This window comes from Pleurodeles waltl, chromosome 9 (genome assembly GCF_031143425.1).
Source record: "Pleurodeles waltl isolate 20211129_DDA chromosome 9, aPleWal1.hap1.20221129, whole genome shotgun sequence".
Classification (NCBI taxonomy): domain Eukaryota; kingdom Metazoa; phylum Chordata; class Amphibia; order Caudata; family Salamandridae; genus Pleurodeles; species Pleurodeles waltl.
In genome coordinates, this window is record NC_090448.1 from 549,682,976 (window position 1) to 549,702,340 (window position 19,365).

Below are 19,365 nucleotides of genomic sequence, written 5' to 3' on the forward strand. Positions count from 1 at the left end.
ACACCAAATAACAATTAAAACACTACTGGGCCTGATAAAAGCCCATGAACCGATTATAGCATGTCTTGAAGAGGCAGCGCATGCGCTGCATAGGCTTGACCTAAAAACTGTGCGATTGCTAGCCTTCTGTTCAGGAATTTTCATTGACTGCCCCCACCAATCAGAAAGAGCATCTGTGGTTAGACCATTCTGATTGCCTGTTCTGAAGTCATTCAGAATAACAAGTGAGATATACTCCTCTCCAGGCATTTTGCATTCAAGGTAGGTATGGGAAACCCAAAGTTTCAGCATTTCCTGAACTCAAACATGGTATCTGCCCTTTTCTCTATTGCGAACATAGAGTTGATACTGACAATTTTTGTAACCAAACGTTGCATGCAAACAAAACAAGCATTGGCAAAAGCCAATGGGTCTCTACTATGCAAGATATATTGGCTTTGTCATTATTGTTTTAGGCAAACTGTACAGCAGCACAGCTAATGCGTGGCATGGCTGAAAGAAAAAAAAAAGTGATATGATGCAATCAATGTTGGCTACGTCATAATGTTTTTCTTTTTTTACTTTCAACCATGATGTGTATATTATAGATGAAAAACACATTGACAAAGTATGTGAGAGCTATTTAGCTTTATCAATGTTTTCTTTGAGGTGGGACAGGATTGCCAAAGGGGGGCATGCAGCAATGATGGACAGGTTGGGAGAGGCAAGCACAAGCTGTCAGGGTGTCAGAGCTTAAATGTAAACAAAATGATAATGTTTTGAAAAAAAAAGTACTACCAGAGGATTCTCAGTGGGCTTTGAGAAAGAAAACGCACATCCTTGCAAACAAGGGTGAGTTCCTGAAAAGAGAGTTCACTGAACTAGAGGACAGAAATAGATGAGAAACCTTAGAATGTTCGGCTTACCGGAAAATTCCAAATCAACCGCTAAGGGATCAAATACTGAGTCTGAGTTATATCTTGGCAGAGAGGGAACTGTCATAATAGCGACGGATTTCCCTCCTGACAAGCTTTAAATGCAGGTGGACCGTAGTTTGACAAAGGTGGAGACTACTCAGAGGCAAAAACGACTCCATCTCTGCTGTGGTCAAACTTCTCCGATGGAGTAAGGGCCGTTTTTTATATGTCCGCCCACCTAATTCAGCTGGACAAACATATAGCTATTTTCCAATGCCCGTCACCACCAGGAAAAAACAGGCGGTAATCGGCATTGAAAAGTTCTCAATGCCCCCTCACCACAGAAGGAAACTCCCATGGTGGGCGGGCATTGTTTTTTTAATTTCAAAACGAAAATCCAACTTTGGGAATATCTTTTGAAAATTAAAAACTCGGTATGCTTGCCATAAGGCTCCATCATGTTGACGGGCCTGTACAGCAAAATTACAATTCATTGACAGGAACTGTTGTAATGGCAGCTCCTGTCACTGCTAGAAATGTCCACTGGCCCAGAGGATATTTCTAAATCTGGCAGGTGGTAGTTCCATCAGTGCAATGGAGTATTTTAAGCAATATTCCAGTGGGAGGATCTGATCTATTCCCATCGATCCTTGGGTGGTATAATCCTTACCTGCCTATCCTTAACAAAATCAAAACTTTCCTTATTTGTTTGCTAGGAAATGTTATATTCTATATCAGGACCATGGGAACCACTAGAAATGCTTCTTCCGAAGTAAGTTTAAAATAGAAAGTCTTGAAAGTTGATTATGATGACCAGTTTGTAGTTTTCATAATATCATCAAGGCACTATCCAAGGGTAAATGTGTTAGAAGCCATGAACTTCTAGCCCAGTGTGCTGCAAAACTTGACATATGTACCCCTGCTCCCTGCGTGATCCACTGTACCCACCTTGGGACTTCGGAGAAAAACTGCCTCGAAACGCTCCCTCAAACCAATAATCAGTTGCCTTTCTTCTGCAGGTCTCAAATCTGCTGTCATTTCTTCGCAAGCTTTAATACAGCTGACTATACACAGTTTAGGTTTTCCCCAAAAGCTGGGTAGGAAAAGGATTGTATATTCGTTTTGGTTGTTCTGCTGATAGTAAAGGTGAGCCCCATCCGAAGCAGGCATATGCCCAACATGTTCAATACCCTGGCATCAGCTATGCGCCTGCAAGACATCATGTATCACATCATCGCCAGTTTAACTGAGAACTCCTTCCGAGATACGAACTCATTGTCCTGCCATGAAAGTAAAAGGTTGAAAACTTTATTAACAATAAAGAGACAGAAGTGTCTAGGCTTAGGGCATTAAGAGAGCCGGATATCCCTTATAAGCCTACAGACCCAGGGGTGTGTACTCCCACAATCGGGTTGTTCACGGGAAGGTGTCTCACATACACAGATGATTTGAAAATGTTATATGTATATATATATATATATATATATATATATATATATATATATATATATATATATATATGTATTATATTTATTCCAAGCAATTCTTTATCAGTGCTGACAAAAAATTCAGGACATGAACAATTCCTGACCCCACTGTATCCAACTGTCTCTCCTCACAGCAATATACCTATCCCCTCCATTCAGACCCATATCTTTTTGCAGTGTTGTCTGCCAAGGCCTGCTGAACGAGTCCTTCAGCACTAGCTGAAAGGCCCTAGACCATTCAGTGTTCCCTGTAATACCCCACACCACTAGTCTCAGAAAGCTTCCCAGGACCAAAGGGTGCAATTGCCCATGCCAATCTATCAGAATGTTCAGAAGAAGGGGGAAGAACTGCTGGAAAATCCCACAATATCTCCAGCAACAGCGGAAACAACGACTGCCATCTCCAAATGGGAGTCACCATAATCAGACTGAATACCTGACGTCTTATTTGGACCAGCACCTTAGCAATGAGGGTGAATGGGGAGGAAGGCATACCTCTGAGCCCCACTCCATTCCTGTGAGAAAGCATCCACTGTTCTTGCCCCTGGACCTAGTCTCCAACTGAAATACTCTGGTGTTGGACTGTTCAATCTGAACATAAAAAGATCCAATTTCAGGGATCCTTCCTCTGCATCACTGCCTTCATGGTTTAGTATCCAGTCACTTACATTTTGGATTAATATGGAATTTGAATCTGCATTCTGACCTTGCAGGTACTCTAATGAAACTGAAAGTTGCTTCTCTAGGTAGAAGTAAAAAATCTTTTGCCAATTCCGCCAGAAGGAACTTGGGCCTCCCAATCGACTGATGTACTTCACTACGAACATGTTGTACATCTTTAGGACTACACAACATGACGCTTTCTCATTCATTAAAGACCTGGTTACAAATGATCCTGTCAGTAACTCCAAACAGTTGATGTGAAGTTCACATCTCGATTTCCCCCCCAAACTGCTCCCTCGCCTACCAACTGCCATCTGATTTCATCAGCATGTCTGTATAAGAGAGAAAGATTGCCCTTCCCTATCGGAATACATATGATCCAGCCTCCACTGGATCTCTGTATTAACCTAATCTACAAACCAAGGTGCACTGTTCCGAAATTTGAGGCTCCACTCAACCAATCTGGGTGGGAGACTCCAGTCCTCACAAGCACAAGCTTATTAGGAACAAAAGCCCTCATTCCCCATTAGGTGACATGCTTCATCATCGGGCCATGCTCCTCGCAGGCCAGCACTGCAATGCCTGACGGGCCCCGTCAAGAGGTCTCTTTGCCAGAGATCTTTTTTTAAGAGAACGCCAGTGGTGAATGGATGTTTGAGGAACTGCAACAAGTGTGCTAAAATTGACTATGGGTGTCAAAAAGACAATCTTTACTATGACCGGACACCAATGTCAAGATTAAAAACAGAAAAGGAAAGGCAACAGATTGTAAGGGTCCGGTTCCCTATAAAAGTGAAGACGTGTGTACCTAACACCTCAACTGTTGATGTATGTACGGGAAGACTGTGTGGGTATTCCCTGCACTACAGAACCCTCTGTCAACTTGTTTCTGGCTAATATCGTCACAGGGATCTAGTGCGAGTCATCATGGCCTAACATATAATCCCCAACCCTTACTATGAGAGTAAGAATAGTTTTTATCAACTAGATAAATGAAACCTAAAACTCCTAATAGGATATGGCTCACTGGAATGTAGGGACCTGAATAAAAAGACAAATAATAGAATAGTATTTAGTGGACACACTTTTTTCTTTTAAAACAAGTGCATCGTGTACAAGTAAACACTGCAAGCCAAACTCGTGCTGTATACAAACATGCAAAAAACATTGATATACACACCGACAGTCATTCTTACCCACTTAGATTCAAGTACAAGCTGCTTGTGGATATCATGGACAGTCATTCTTACCCTCTTAGATTCAAGTACAAGCTGCTTGGGGATCTCACGGACGCCAGCTGCTCCTCCAATAAAGTAATCTACCCAAAATAAGAGTAACCAAAGCAGAGCAGAGCATTAACGGTCTCAGGTTAATCCTAGGATCAGAGAACCCTAATATCAAACTAAAAGTATATTCAGTGAAATACTGGTTAGGTTAGTAGCATAAGCTGACAGCAACGTGTCTTAAACAGATGTTTTCAAGGTGACATCCGTTTAAGATGCATCAGTTTGGCATTAGGATTTGCTGTTGAGAGGTACCCACACCAACAGGCTCGCTTTACTTCATTGAGGGGGTCATTACAAGCTTGGCGGGCGGCTACCGCCGCCCGCCAAGCAGTAACCGCCGTGCGGCTGCCAATGCGGCCGCACTCCCGCGGACCCCATTACGACATCCCCGCTGGGCCGGCGGGCGCAAACCAAGTTTACGGCCGCCGGCCCAGCGGGGATGAGGCCGCAACATAGGAGCCGGCTCCTAATGGAGCCGGCGGTGTTGCGGCCGTGCGACGGGTGCAGTAGCACCCGTCGCGCTTTTCACTGTCTGCTATGCAGACAGTGAAAAGCTGCCCGGGGCCATGTTAGGGGGCCCCTGCACTGCCCATGCCAGTGGCTTGGGCAGTGCAGGGGCCCCCAGGGGCCCAAGGACACCCCTTACCGCCAGCCTCTTCCTGGCGGTGCAAACCGCCAGAAACAGGCTGGCGGTAGGGGGGGGGTCATAATCCCCAGGGCAGCACTGCTTGCAGCGCTGCCCTGGCGGATTATCACCGCCGGGGCTAAAACGGCGGGAAACCGCCGGCCCCGGCAGTGTGACCGCGGCGCTACCGCTGCGGTCGTAATACGGGTCTCCGTACCGCAAGCCTGTTGGCGGTACGGACGCCACATTACCCCTGGCGGTCTCTGACCGCCAGGGTCGTAATGACCCCCTAAGTCTCCTTGTATGTTACTAGTTTTAGTGATAGATTTACAGCTAGCGAATGAGTTAGGATGAACCTGAGAGATTAATGCTTTGCTCTGCTTTGGTTCAGTGGCGACATTTAAAAGTGGTGGGGCATAAAAGTTAGGTATGACTTTTATGTAGCAAGAAAAGCAAGCAAGCTTAATGGACAAACATGGGGTACAAGGTGAGTCCTCCCCCCAAGAGAAAATTGAAAAAAGATTGACAAATGCTGCATTTGAAAGCAAAAGAATTTAGTGAGAAAGCAAGGTTTGTAAAGCAGTGGGGACGTATAGTCTTGAAATACTAAACACATTAAAAACAGCCTCAGTAATACGTTCAACAGTTACTTTAATGTGAAAATTGTACAGCGCAACAACTTCAGGCCCTTTAAAGAGAGTGCTTGCCAAGTGTCTTGTACTGCATGCAGCATCAACTTTTGAAGAAAATGCTCCAACCGGCCATCAGGCAGCACCCACAGCTGCTGACTGCAATCAATCATACAGAAATATGTGCAGACAGATCTTTAAGTGGGATGAAAAAAGCGGGGGCTCTCTAAAAGGGAACATGTAAAATACATTTCTGTAATTCCCATATGTGCTACCAGGCCTGTATTTTGGTTTCTCTCTGAGATGTTACTGCATCCAGAAACATAACACAACACGTGACATACACATAAAACCTGTCATTACTATTGGCTTTGTCAATGGCTGTTAGCTGTTTAAGATAAATGATTAACAACAATGATTAGTTGTAAATAGTTAGCATTGGAAATGTTTCAATTCTGAAACTGCGAGACTGTGAATTAAATATTATTGAGGCCTATGGAAGGAGTATCGCCTTCAGTTATGTGTGCTTTACGTTCGATATATTTGCCCTTTTTCCTCTTTCCATCTCATCCATCTGCATATTTTCAACCTCCTCTCTTTCCTCTTCAGCACCCTCTTTTCCCTCTCCCTCAAATGCACTCCCTCACATATCCCTCATTTTGCCACCACAAACATACACTGCACTCATTCACATTTAAGTACTTTATTTAATTTTGCTTTTGCATTCTAAATATTTTGACCTCTACGCAACCCTTCACGCAACTGGAATACATGACCATTGTACTGTGTGCTCTGCAGAGAGATCAACCCACTGTTAGGCACTTTGCTTTGCCTTCCGCCTCAGCACTCTCAATCAAAACCCCTCATAAACACCTGGCACGAGTCAAAGTATGCACTATGCAAGAGTAATACAATACACAGAAATACAGCATGATGAAACAGCTAACTATCTTGGGGAATGACAAAACATGTGAAATAAGGGGAACTAAATGGCTGACACACATTTTAACATTCATTGTTCGCATATCAATCCATGTTTGTGACATTAATGTTAAGAGTATGAAGATAGGGCCAGTTTTAACACCATACAGCAGATAACTGCATTTACTGTAAGCATGTATTTCTTCCTTTGCGCTTGACTTGGATATTTGGATCCATTTTGCAAGATAGCAAGAACCCTGCTCGTCTTTTGGAACAGTTTCACTAGAAACAAATACAGTAGCTTCACTTCTAAAGGAGCGAGCGATCTGCAGTTAGGGCTCGGAGTGTCGCAAGGGGATGTTAGCTTGACAAGGGGTCCCAATACAATAAAAATAACATAAGATTAGCATTATAAACTTACCATTGCCGAAGACAATGCACTAAATCACAATACTTGTAACCGATCCTACTGAATGACGAATTTTTCAAGGGTGGGATCTATGCCTGTTAATGACAGATGGCTGCCTTCACGCAGGGATGAAGACTCCACCGCCCAAAATCAGGACGCTAAAAGTGTCTGTGGCCTATAGTGGATACTGCCATAGACCACAATGGAAATGAAGGGCTTTAGAGCACTCAGCCCAGCGTTGTGCGTCACAGTGTAAAAAGTTGATTTACTGCCTGGCTTTAATCTCATGCTTCAAAGCGAGGCGGGCAGACAGCCCAGACTTAAGTGCAGCGATATGTTTGGCGATACGATTGTATCTCTAAACAAATCGATCTATTTAATATTTTTTATATAAATGTGTAGGAATTTCAGAGGGGAGTCCCCGCAGCCCTAAAAGAGGAACTGCGCCTGCTTTGGTTACATAACCAATTTTAGCACACTTCTTTCAGTTCCTCACACAGCAATTCACCACCAGCATTCTCTTTAAAAAAATCTCTGGTAAAGGGCCCTCTCGAAGGGCCCATCAGGTATTGCTGTGCTGTCTGACGAGGAGCATGGCTCGATGATGAAGCATGTCACCTAATGGAGATAGAGGGCTATTGCTCCTAATAAGCTAGCCCTTGTGGGGACCGTAGAGTCCAACCCAAATTGGTTGAGTGCAGCCTCAAATTTCTCAACAGTGTACCTTGGTTTGTAGATTAGGTTTACCTTGGGAGTTAGTGCACTGGACCGTATTATTCTCCCTAATTTTTTGCCCTCCTTTCTCTCTCTGTGTTAACCTTCTGAAACAGTTGTATCCTCTCCAAATACTTCATGCCCCTTTTAAGATGAGATACCTTCAACCTCCGATGGGCACTGCAGTGAACAGGGCATGGAAAATGAATGGAATTAAACACTCCACTATCCCAAATACCCTGGCCAGTCACCTAAGGCACACTATCTCTCTTCTGAAAACCTTCCTCAAATCCTTTATGATTTCAGCCATCTTCTTCACAGAATGGCTGATGCTGGCAACCACGGAGTCTTGTGAAGCCCAGAAAAGTCAAGGATCACTTCACAATTAGGCCTGACGTCAGATTTATTACGGACCCCAGGTCCTCAAGTAATGCAATAGCCGAGTTCAAATTGTACTTAATTGTGTGGGCGCTGATCCATGAGCAAGATGCCATCCAGGTAAACAATTAACCTGATGCCTTTCATCCTCAAGTATTCCACCGCCAGTTGGAGGAAGTTGTTGAAGCACCACTGAGCAGATTACAGTCCAAATGGAACAAACAGAAACTCCTATAGCCGTTCGCTCAACATGAGTTGAAAAAAAACATGTGGAGCAAAGATGGGAACAGCCAGGTAGGCATCCTTCAGGTTCAGCCTGGCTATCCAGTTCCTGGGAAGAGTACATTCCACAACAGATGAATGCCCTTTATCTTAAAATGGCAGGTTATCAGCCATTTGTTGAACTTCCTCAAATTTATAGCAGGTCTATACACTTCATCTTTTATCTCTACTAAATAGATATGGCTCAAACAATTTCAGGGGCAATACTCATCTGCCAATAGCTCCTTTGTTCTCCATTTCTGGTTTCTCCCTATCTATAAGGCACATTTCCTTGTTTAGGTGTATGGTTTCACCGCCTGTACTAAAGGGACCTGTGAAATTCTATGTGAAACACCTGCACTGTTTCTAGAAGCCCTGGGTCCTAGGTAATCTCTCTCCATTTTTCCTTGAACACATTTAGTTCCCTTTCCAGTCATGAATCGGAAAATGGATAACCTTCACCTATATATCCTCCTCCCATCCTCTACTGCTTCTGCCACTGGCGTAACCTCCTGATGGGAAGATAGTTCTGGACTGGCGACCATCTTCCCATTCATTATTTTGTCCAGATTGTCCTCTTTGCAGGCCTTGATGAAAGTGACACAGTGCTTCTCACAAGTAGTTCCTATTGGCACTACTTCTGATGCATTGCAAATATAATTATTTCGAGTTTAAGGTTATTACAAACTATTCATTCACTTTCTTTGTTTTATAGATGGTACTGTTCTTACCTTGGCTTCCACCTCACTGAGCTGTTGTAATTCAGGAGTGTTGGGGGCTGGTGGCATGCCCAGAGCCTGTCGAATTAGCTGCAGTTCTTTGTGGACAACATCATTTTTCTCCTCTGATTGTTTGGGTCGAGTGTTCTGTCTACTGTTCAGGAGCCTGGCAGCTTGCAGTTCTGAACACAGAAAGGCTCAAGAGAGAATGCACTGTGAAACCCTTTATGCAAACAGTTGGAGAGCTTGCATTACTGCATTAAGTTAGTTTATACAGTGCTAAAGTGCAGGAAGGAATATTTATTGGCTTAATTCACTGTCAGTGTACTCACAAACAACATTGGGTCTATGCCCACTGCAGATAAAGGTTCATGTGCCCAGTCATTCGAGTGATGCTCATTCAGAGACCCAGAATATATTTGGTTATTAATGTTAAAGGAATATTTTTAAGGATCTCCCAAGGCATCAAGCCAAAGAGCTGGGATAAAGGAAACAATACCGAGCTCAAGAGTCAAACATTACATAACTCGGGGTATGGACCTGCTACAGCACACATCCTCACAAGACCATAAAATGAAATCTTTACACGTGTGAACAGCCAACACAACATAAAACCCACCTGGCTGTGGGGGTTGACATAGACTGTGTATTTAAACAATCAGCAAACAGCAAACAGCAACCGGGGCCATATGGGTAGAGACCCAGCGCTACGTTCCACCTAATTACTAGTACATCATACTAACTGAATCCTCCAAATACAAGAATGTCTTTAAATAACACATTTTTGGTGTTTATCCTGGGCAAGTTCTTTTCCACAAGCTGATATAGATGCATTGGAGCCCCAAGGTTACAATAAAGAAAGGGCAGTGGTTTTCTAAGGGGGAGAACTACAACTCTTTGAGACATTCAAAGTTAAACCCACAGTGGTCAAGTTGTAAACATAGACACATTAGTAAGAAAGCTACAGTATGAAGTAACAAGTCTCACCAAGATTATCATATGCAGTATGCTCCACGTTAGTGTATGTGTTAATGCAAACCAGCCTGTAAAATAATCTGAAAGACTTTAAAAGTAGGAACTTGTATCTGACTACCTTTTAAGGGCTTCAACATCTATGTTGAAGTTACTTGCACATAGTAAGGAATAACAATAACAAATAGCACTGCAGCATCAGTAAGGCTTAAAATGATTTCAAACACACCGTTCTTTATGTATTTCGTGTACATTTAACAGAAATATGTCACTACCATTCTGAATCTGGTCAGCATAGGGGCTGAGCACCAAGATTCTTTTACTGATCCCTACAGTTTATGGATTATTCGAGGTTTATATGTATTTATTAACTCTAAGAAGTTTTAAAGTTTTAGGGTCCCCTAGCTAACCTTCAAAAACGTGCATTCTGGGCAGCTTTACATTGCTATTTATGCCTTATCAAGACGCACTTTGAATAAAATTTGAAGGATCTTTAATAAAGTGCTAGGTTCAAGGATAATGTAAGTTAATAGGATGTTCACGTAACTACTACTCACTGCCGGTTTTCAAGTGTCAATGCCTTTGTACACGATTGCCGAATTAGTGTCAAATGCATCTCTGCAGGAGAATGAAAGTATCTCTCCTACAGTAATAACATGACTTTGTTAATCTGGATTAACTATCATAATAATGAAAACTTCAAATGTTGGTTAAGAGCATGTTTATAATAGAATGCAACATAATTTTGAAGCGTGGAGTCCACGACTAAAATCCCGCACAAAGGTACTGACGAACATTTTTTTCTGGCCTGGGGCACTTATCAAATCTAAGCCTCATCCAGCCCCTTGGGGAACAAAGAGTAATACAGCGACAGCACTGTCCAAGTGCAGATCCCAGAAGGCAACTATTCATCCACAATTAGCGCTGACATGTAGGATTCCGGTCCCAGAAGGAATGCCAGTACTCTGTTCTAGGTCGAGATGGCTTCCATACTTCAGAAATACCTCCCCAGAGCTTTACTGGGGCTTTGTTCAGACATGCCCTATGTCTGTCATTCTACAATTACCCCTTTCTTATTTAGCCCCCAACAACAGTTCAGAACTCAATTTAGTGCCAGGATCCCTAGGCAGCACACCACTGGGAGAAGCACAGAGGTCTAAGTCAAGTCTCTGAAGACAGAGCGATCATCAGTCGTGGAATAGCACCTAACTCTGTCCTGTTTAGAGAGGAATACACTCAGTGCTTAATTTGAAAATAAAAGGGTTGCTGAATGCCAGGGTCACCAAATACTAAGGCTAGGTTGGTTTTATTCCACGTCATGACTCTTTTTTACAGCACCTAAGATCCATCTCTCTTTATCTCATGCTTGTAGACTATTCTTCATTCCAGCTTTCTCCCTTTGTTACATGTCTCTTTTTCACTTTTGTGCTTGTTCTCTCTTGGTGGAAAATACGTCCCAGTCCCAAAAATGACTGCTGGTGCGCATCACCTCCACAATTTAAGCACTGCGTGCACCAACAATCACTGAGAGTTGTCAGCAGAGGACTGTGATTTACATCAGTCTATAAGGGCAATTACACAGCTTATTCCAGACTTTAAGGGTAGGGAACATTCCGACATAGCAGTATGGTTGTTCAAGGGCCTTTTGTAATGTGTTACGTTAAATTTTGAAATGTTTCTCAACAAAATAGAGTCTACAGCCTTGCACGGGCATTGACTTGCATTACCCATCACATCCACTACAGTTTGAAAACCAGTTCAACTGTGCAATTAAGAACTAAATACGCCAGAACTGCCACATATGGAGTGGACAGGTGGAAAGTATCAGCTATGCTGTATGATCAAACTACCCAAATTAATTAAATAATCAGATGTTAGTTGGCATTTCCAATTTTCTGAACATCATCAGTTCACATTACAATAAACTAGGATAAAATTAATTACAGGTTACAATCCATCATATGAGAACAGTCTCAGTTGAATCCTTCTTCTGAAGAGAAGAAATCAAAGTACTGGTTAACTCCAGTGGTACAAATTACATATCTGTAATTCATGTAACACAATAAAAAAGAAAAACATCAAGCAGTGTCAATACAATATAGGATAGTGAAAAAACAGGATAACTTCTTCCTGTCAACACTGTCACAACTGAGGAATAGTCATCAATCAAGGATATGGAATAAAATACAGTACCACAACAAATAAATCAAATACATTAATACACTGAAAATTATATATCTCTAGATGATTTACCAGGGGCCATCTTATAAAATGTCATAAGGTGTAACTGCACTTGTCACGGCCAAATTCTCCATTTCCCTGGGTTCTGGTGGCGTGATGTAGCACGCCCTAAAGTAGGCACATTCAGTTTCTATAATTAAGCAAGGATTGGTATCATATGAAAATATGCGAGATTGAGGAAATCAGCTGTTGGTTTGTTGTGTTGTTCATGACATGTATACTGGAATGGCCATGTTACTATAGGACAGCGTTTTTTGCATTGCATTGTTTTGTTAAAGGAGTTTATTTTTGTATATCTAGGTATCCATCTGTTTGGTATTTATGGATGTATTTTGTGAGACTTCACAAAATGCAATAAGGCACGGAACATTGTTCCTTAATATCACCATTTTGCCCGTACGGGGTGGAATTCTGAGGTTTCTAAAAGAACTATTAATGTTAATAATCTTGATATCCTTGTCACTGGGGACATTGGTGATCAGTGTGCCAAGGCTATTTACTGACTGATCATTCCCCACTCAAGTTAGCGTACACCTGTGGTACCAGGAGAGCATGTATCCCGACCTGTTGTTTAAAGGATTGGCACTATACAAGTTCAAGAATACTGTACAGATGTTCTAAAGGAATGTGAGCATCACTTGCCAACCAATGAGGACTGCTATGTATGGTGCCTGTACTTGTAAGAAGTGCAGGATCAGAGTGAAGATGGAGAAAGATATAAGGCATACTGAAGATAAGATAGCAGGAAAGAAGATGGAGGCTCTCACACACCAGAAAATATTGGAGATGTTGATAAAAAAAGCTGTCTACGGTTTACCATTCCCTAGTTTGATTTACTTGTATTTCCTACAGGCAATGGTTGTGTGAAGAGGGAAACAAAATCATCAGAACGCGTGTTTTACCATAAAATTCAGAGAACCCATCTGAATATACTATGTTTCACTAATAAACAAGGCAGATATGTACATACTCATATGTGTATATAGTATAAACGAACTGTTCAATGAATACTTAAAGTGATTGTATTCCCAGCTGCCCCATGCTGACGTTTATCCAATGCAAATTTATCTTGAGATTGTTAGATTACCCTAAATTACACAGAAGAGAGAGAACTGCTTGAAATGCTGCTGAGTATGAAGGAGCTCCGGGCATCACTCTATAATACCCAGACAAAGAAGATAACTTGCTCCGACAGCCTTCCTGTGGAGTTTCTATCAGTGTACATCAGACATCATTGTAGATAAGCTGCTAGAGGAACACTCAGAAGCCCACAGGGGAGGGATACTGCTAGACACAACGAGGGAAGTCCTTACAAAGGTGGTGGCAAAACCAGGCCATGCACCCTTCCAAAAGCCATTCATGATTAATGTCGACTTACAAATGCTGAGGAAAGCATTGTTATCACGTTTGCGGAGGGTACTGATGACTCTGACTTGCCTGATCAATCCAGGTTTGTCACCCACATAAATACAATGCAACTCTTAGGTGACTGGCACACACTTAAACTCTATTTACTTTTAGACAAGAGGGACCAAACCGCTCTGTTTTTGAGAAAGGCTTTTATTCTCTCACAAGAAGGTTCCCGTTGCACGTCCTGCATCAATTTAATTTGGGCCTTAACTCATAAACTGGATGACCATTCTCCGCATTGCCATTATCAAGGTTGTAAACAAGTGGTGAGATCTCAGAGCCAGACTATGAAGCGGGGCAGGCAACGGGGTTTTCCGCTGTCGCCACATCTTTTCACCCTTAATAATAGAACTGTCGGCACATATGCTCTGATAAAGTACGAGGGGGACCAGCTGTACTGGGGAAGCCAAAAACGACGGGTCTCTCTATGCCAACAATACAGTGATCTGCCTGATTGGCCAGGGGGACCCGGTAGCATCCATGCCTCCTTTGATGTTTGTTTCATCCGCACACAGAAAGTGGCCTAAGTCTTGACTTATACCTATGTGTTTGATGGTGGGAAATGCCGAGGAGCAACTTCTGGACGTGGATCTCACATGGCAGCCAAAGGAATTCTAGTATCTTGGCAATTAGCTAGATGTTAACACTGGAAAAGTACTACAGGGTCTGGGCAACCCAGGCTCCTTCTGTGTCACACAGTCATTGCCTGCGATGGGCACACTGCATGTGTCAAGATGGTGATGCTCACTATGTGTTTGTATTACAGTGCTCTATACTCCTTTTTCAAAGACATACTTAAATAACTGGACAATCTAATGTCATTGGTGATGGCTTGATTCTACTCAAGGGTGAAACTCAAATTTATTTGTTTAAAGTATTTGTACAGTGTAGACATAGCTACTGGGACAGCAGAGAGCTTTACAGATAATACAGTTGGCAAAGACTATTAAAAACATGTTTGTAACAGGGAACTTATCTGGAAGGGAAGTATCAAGCAGAGAGGTAAAAACATAAGAACTTCACTCCAATACCTGTGACCTCTGACCAATTACATAAAACATGAACTGGAGCAGGGAAGGAGGCAGATGTGGAATATTAATCGGGGTAAATTCTGTGGAAATGAGTTTTGAGACCCTCGTGAAATGCAAGGAGGTTAGGACTTTGCCTGGTACACCGGGACAAAGTTTTACGGTCTTGGAGCTAGGCAAGAAAAGGCATGTTTAAACGTTTTGGAATTTTTCAGGTTTAAGTATTTCAAGAAATAAATGTTTTTGTCTGCGGTTTTTGCTGCCTTGATCATACCGTGTGCATAGATGTGGCTGTGAAACACTAGACATGATATGTCCCTAATTGAGGTAATAACATACTATGACTGACAGTGTCCTTCCTAGGCACGTGCCTTCTGAAATGTATTTACCGTTGTAAAATAATTTCCTCTAGGTATGCTGCCACTACCTGCTCAGTCCTCCCAGAGACATGCCACTGAAAGCCATAGGTTACCACTGAAAACCTGTTTTTTTTATGTGTTAAATTAATAAAAACGTCTTGAAGAAATAAACCAACCACTGCCTTGCCCAAGGGCATGGGTAGTTTGATCCCAGCTCCGACTTGTCAAAAAAGCAGGGGGAGCATGTGTCCACGTCATCCCCTTCACCTTTTCCAAGTGTGAGGCAGGGGGTTTGGGGGACAGTTAACAGCTACTCACTCATCCATTGACAATATTATATTGCAGGCCAACGGAGGACATAGAAGTGGCCCGCTCTGCTGTGGCCCACAAAATGATGCCATCCACTGGTGAGTGGGACAGCTGGAGGCTGGCTGGCCTTGCATCATGTTCACCACAGCAATAGCATTACAATGGCGATGAAGGTGCCCACTACTCAGTGGCTTGTGGTAATGGATAGACGTCCAGCAAGAGAGGCGCCTGTGAGCTGTTCTTGTGCCAAGTTCACAATAGCAACCGTAAGCTGAACTATGCTATCTTTTTCAACTCCCCAACCTTGGACAAGGCATATAGTGTGTTGTACACATTTTTCCTGGTCACTGTACAACATCCCAAAGCCTCACAGGCCGTGGTGTATTTAGATCCCTCTGGTCCTGACCATGCAATGTGACTGCTTGTAAAGACATTTTCGAATGTATATCTCTGTCCCGTCTGCGTGACAGACTGAGGAGAGAAATATGTAAGTGAATGGGCCTTTGATCCACCCACCTATGCATACTGAAGCATCAGATTCCAAGCTGTGCTGCTCCCCCCACCCCCAAGATTTAGGCAGGGAGTGGAAGCACGCATCTGCTGTGAATGCATCTAAATAACACATGTCTATTTAAAAAATGAATTTTGTTTGCAATGGATGCCCTTTTTTAAACTGGAGATTGTGAAGAAAAATACTAATGTATTGCACTGGCACACACGTATAGAAAACCCACATTTTGGGCCTGATTCAGGTGTCAGTGGATGGGCTACTCTGTCATAACAGTGACGGACATCCTGTCCGCCAAAATATAAATCCAATAGTGAATAATGGGATTTATATTTCGGCGAACGGGATATCCATCACAGTTGTGATGAGTAACCCCTCCGGCAAAAACTAAATCGGGTCCTCTGTCTTTTATTTCAGGAACAGCTGGATGTAAGTTTGCCAGACCAAAAAGGCAATGAATGCGAAAGGCAACCATGATATTTAATTATGATGAACTTCTCATCCAGCAGTTCCTGCTTTTTGTGTGCTTTGGGATCACCACTTGTAATTTTTGAAGCACTTGACCACTCTTCACCAAATACATGCTTTAAACTTTGATGCAGAACCCCATATTCTTGGGTTGGGAACAAATTAGTCAAGGGTTGCACATGTTAGTCAGGGATGCAAAAAGAGATTCCATATGCAATGAGTTATCAATGTTAAGTACAGAGATGCAGCTGAGCCTTAGCGGTGTCATAAAGATGTACTTTATTACTATTATCACAAAAAATATTTTGCAGAATTTCCAATTCAAGCATAAGACACAAAGAACTAAAGAGTGGTTTGTTTTTCAGATACTTTATTTTATCAGTGTGTGTACTACCTATTGAAAAAACTATTATGTAGAAATCACAAGTGTGAAGCACAAACCTTTACTGCAACTGTACACAATGATGTGATCATTTTTAAGAGTCTATAATTTCAATTGGTTAGTCATGACATATGCAGTAAACTTTACAAACTATATAATATTACTTGGACAATTTTGACAGAGTTTGATCAATGAATAAAGGGCGAGTGAGAGGTCCTGCTAAGGATGGATGAAGTGGAGTCCCAAAAATGTGCTTTCAGATTTAGATACAATTTATAAAACTTTGGTGTTGTTATATTTGAGGGACTCCAAATCTACACCAAAGCTATTGCCTAAAATAGGCAAAATGCCCTTATGCCTGAATGGAAAAAGTTGTATGGGACTCCATATATCTGCTGGAAATACCCAACTAATAGTTCTACTCTGTAACAGTACTAATGATGTTGTCATAAAATTCAATGAATTACATCACTAAGCCTAAGCAAGACCAGCTGTCTTGTCTTTAACGCTCAATGGATTCAGCTATAATGTTTCCTGTTATATCACTGTCAAATCACTACGTGACTGGGATATACAGGGAGTGCAGAATTATTAGGCAAGTTGTATTTTTGAGGATTAATTTTATTATTGAACAACAACCATGTTCTCAATGAACCCAAAAAACTCATTAATATCAAAGCTGAATATTTTTGGAAGTAGTTTTTAGTTTGTTTTTAGTTTTAGCTATGTTAGGGGGATATCTGTGTGTGCAGGTGACTATTACTGTGCATAATTATTAGGCAACTCAACAAAAAAATATATATACCCATTTCAATTATTTATTATTACCAGTGAAACCAATATAACATCTCAACATTCACAAATATACATTTCTGACATTCAAAAAAAAAAAAAAAAAAAATCAGTGACCAATATAGCCACCTTTCTTTGCAAGGACACTCAAAAGCCTGCCATCCATGGATTCTGTCAGTGTTTTGATCTGTTCACCATCAACATTGCGTGCAGCAGCAACCACAGCCTCCCAGACACTGTTCAGAGAGGTGTACTGTTTTCCCTCCTTGTAAATCTCACATTTGATGATGGACCACAGGTTCTCAATGGGGTTCAGATCAGGTGAACAAGGAGGCCATGTCATTAGATTTCCTTCTTTTATACCCTTTCTTGCCAGCCTCGCTGTGGAGTACTTGGACGCGTGTGATGGAGCATTGTCCTGCATGAAAATCATGTTTTTCTTGAAGGATGCAGACTTCTTCCTGTACCACTGCTTGAAGAAGGTGTCTTCCAGGAACTAGCAGTAGGACTGGGAGTTGAGCTTGACTCCATCCTCAACCCGAAAAGGCCCCACAAGCTCATCTTTGATGATACCAGCCCAAACCAGTACTCCACCTCCACCTTGCTGGCGTCTGAGTCGGACTGGAGCTCTCTGCCCTTTACCAATCCAGCCACGGGCCCATCCATCTGGCCCATCAAGACTCACTCTCATTTCATCAGTCCATAAAACCTTAGAAAAATCAGTCTTGAGATATTTCTTGGCCCAGTCTTGACGTTTCAGCTTGTGTGTCTTGTTCAGTGGTGGTCGTCTTTCAGCCTTTCTTACCTTGGCCATGTCTCTGAGTATTGCACACCTTGTGCTTTTGGGCACTCCAGTGATGTTGCAGCTCTGAAATATGGCCAAACTGGTGGCAAGTGGCATCGTGGCAGCTGCACGCTTGACTTTTCTCAGTTCATGGGCAGTTATTTTGCGCCTTGGTTTTTCCACACGCTTCTTGCGACCCTGTTGACTATTTTGAATGAAACGCTTGATTGTTCGATGATCACGCTTCAGAAGCTTTGCAATTTTAAGAGTGCTGCATCCCTCTGCAAGATATCTCACTATTTTTGACTTTTCTGAGCCTGTCAAGTCCTTCTTTTGACCCATTTTGCCAAAGGAAAGGAAGTTGCCTAATAATTATGCACACCTGATATAGGGTGTTGATGTCATTAGACCACACCCCTTCTCATTACAGAGATGCACATCACCTAATATGCTTAATTGGTAGTAGGCTTTCGAGCCTATACAGCTTGGAGTAAGACAACATGCATAAAGAGGATGATGTGGTCAAAATACTCATTTGCCTAATAATTCTGCACTCCCTGTATATTAATGCAAGAACCCCGAATTAGAGGACTTTACCCCCAGCTCTGCACGTATGTAAATCGGCTAAGCAAGAACGGTTACTTTTACATAAGGACACTGGTGAAGTTAGATACTTTTCTGGAAGTGAGACAGATGGCAACTATTACCACAGTTATTTTGGGTTGGGACTTATAATGCTGCAACTCTTTCTTCAATGCAGCCATTAAAATGAGAGCTGCGGGCCTTTAAGAATCCAATATCATGTAACTAGGGTGTTAGCATGGGTAATGCATTACACCTATATTGGTTGTATACAATGAAGACTCCACTGACTGCCTACTGGCGCCCATGTAGACTTTAAAGATTTGTCAACTTAAAGATTTGTAAACTGGTCACAACTGCAGGAAACATTGCAGGTAGGTATTTAATTGGTATTATCCTCAGAGTGTGTTGAGGTCTAATATGAGGAGGCTCTACCTGGAGGTGAAAAAAAAAAAGACTGAAAGCCTTACTATTTGGTCCCATATATCGAGAGAAATATTTAACTAAGGAAGTTGTTAATGTCTGCCAACCAATTTAGTTTA

At 42.2% G+C, this 19,365-nt stretch overlaps 1 protein-coding gene across 2 annotated transcripts in view; it reads right to left on the reverse strand.

Annotated features, from left to right (window-relative positions):
• Positions 1-19,365, reverse strand: part of LOC138259630 (protein FAM98A-like) — a 73,260-nt gene that overhangs the window by 27,228 nt on the left and 26,667 nt on the right. For both annotated transcript variants that reach the window (XM_069207480.1, XM_069207479.1), the window contains exon 4: positions 9,001-9,185. In XM_069207480.1, the coding sequence (XP_069063581.1) occupies positions 9,001-9,185 (185 nt within the window). The remainder of the gene's footprint in view (positions 1-9,000; positions 9,186-19,365) is intronic.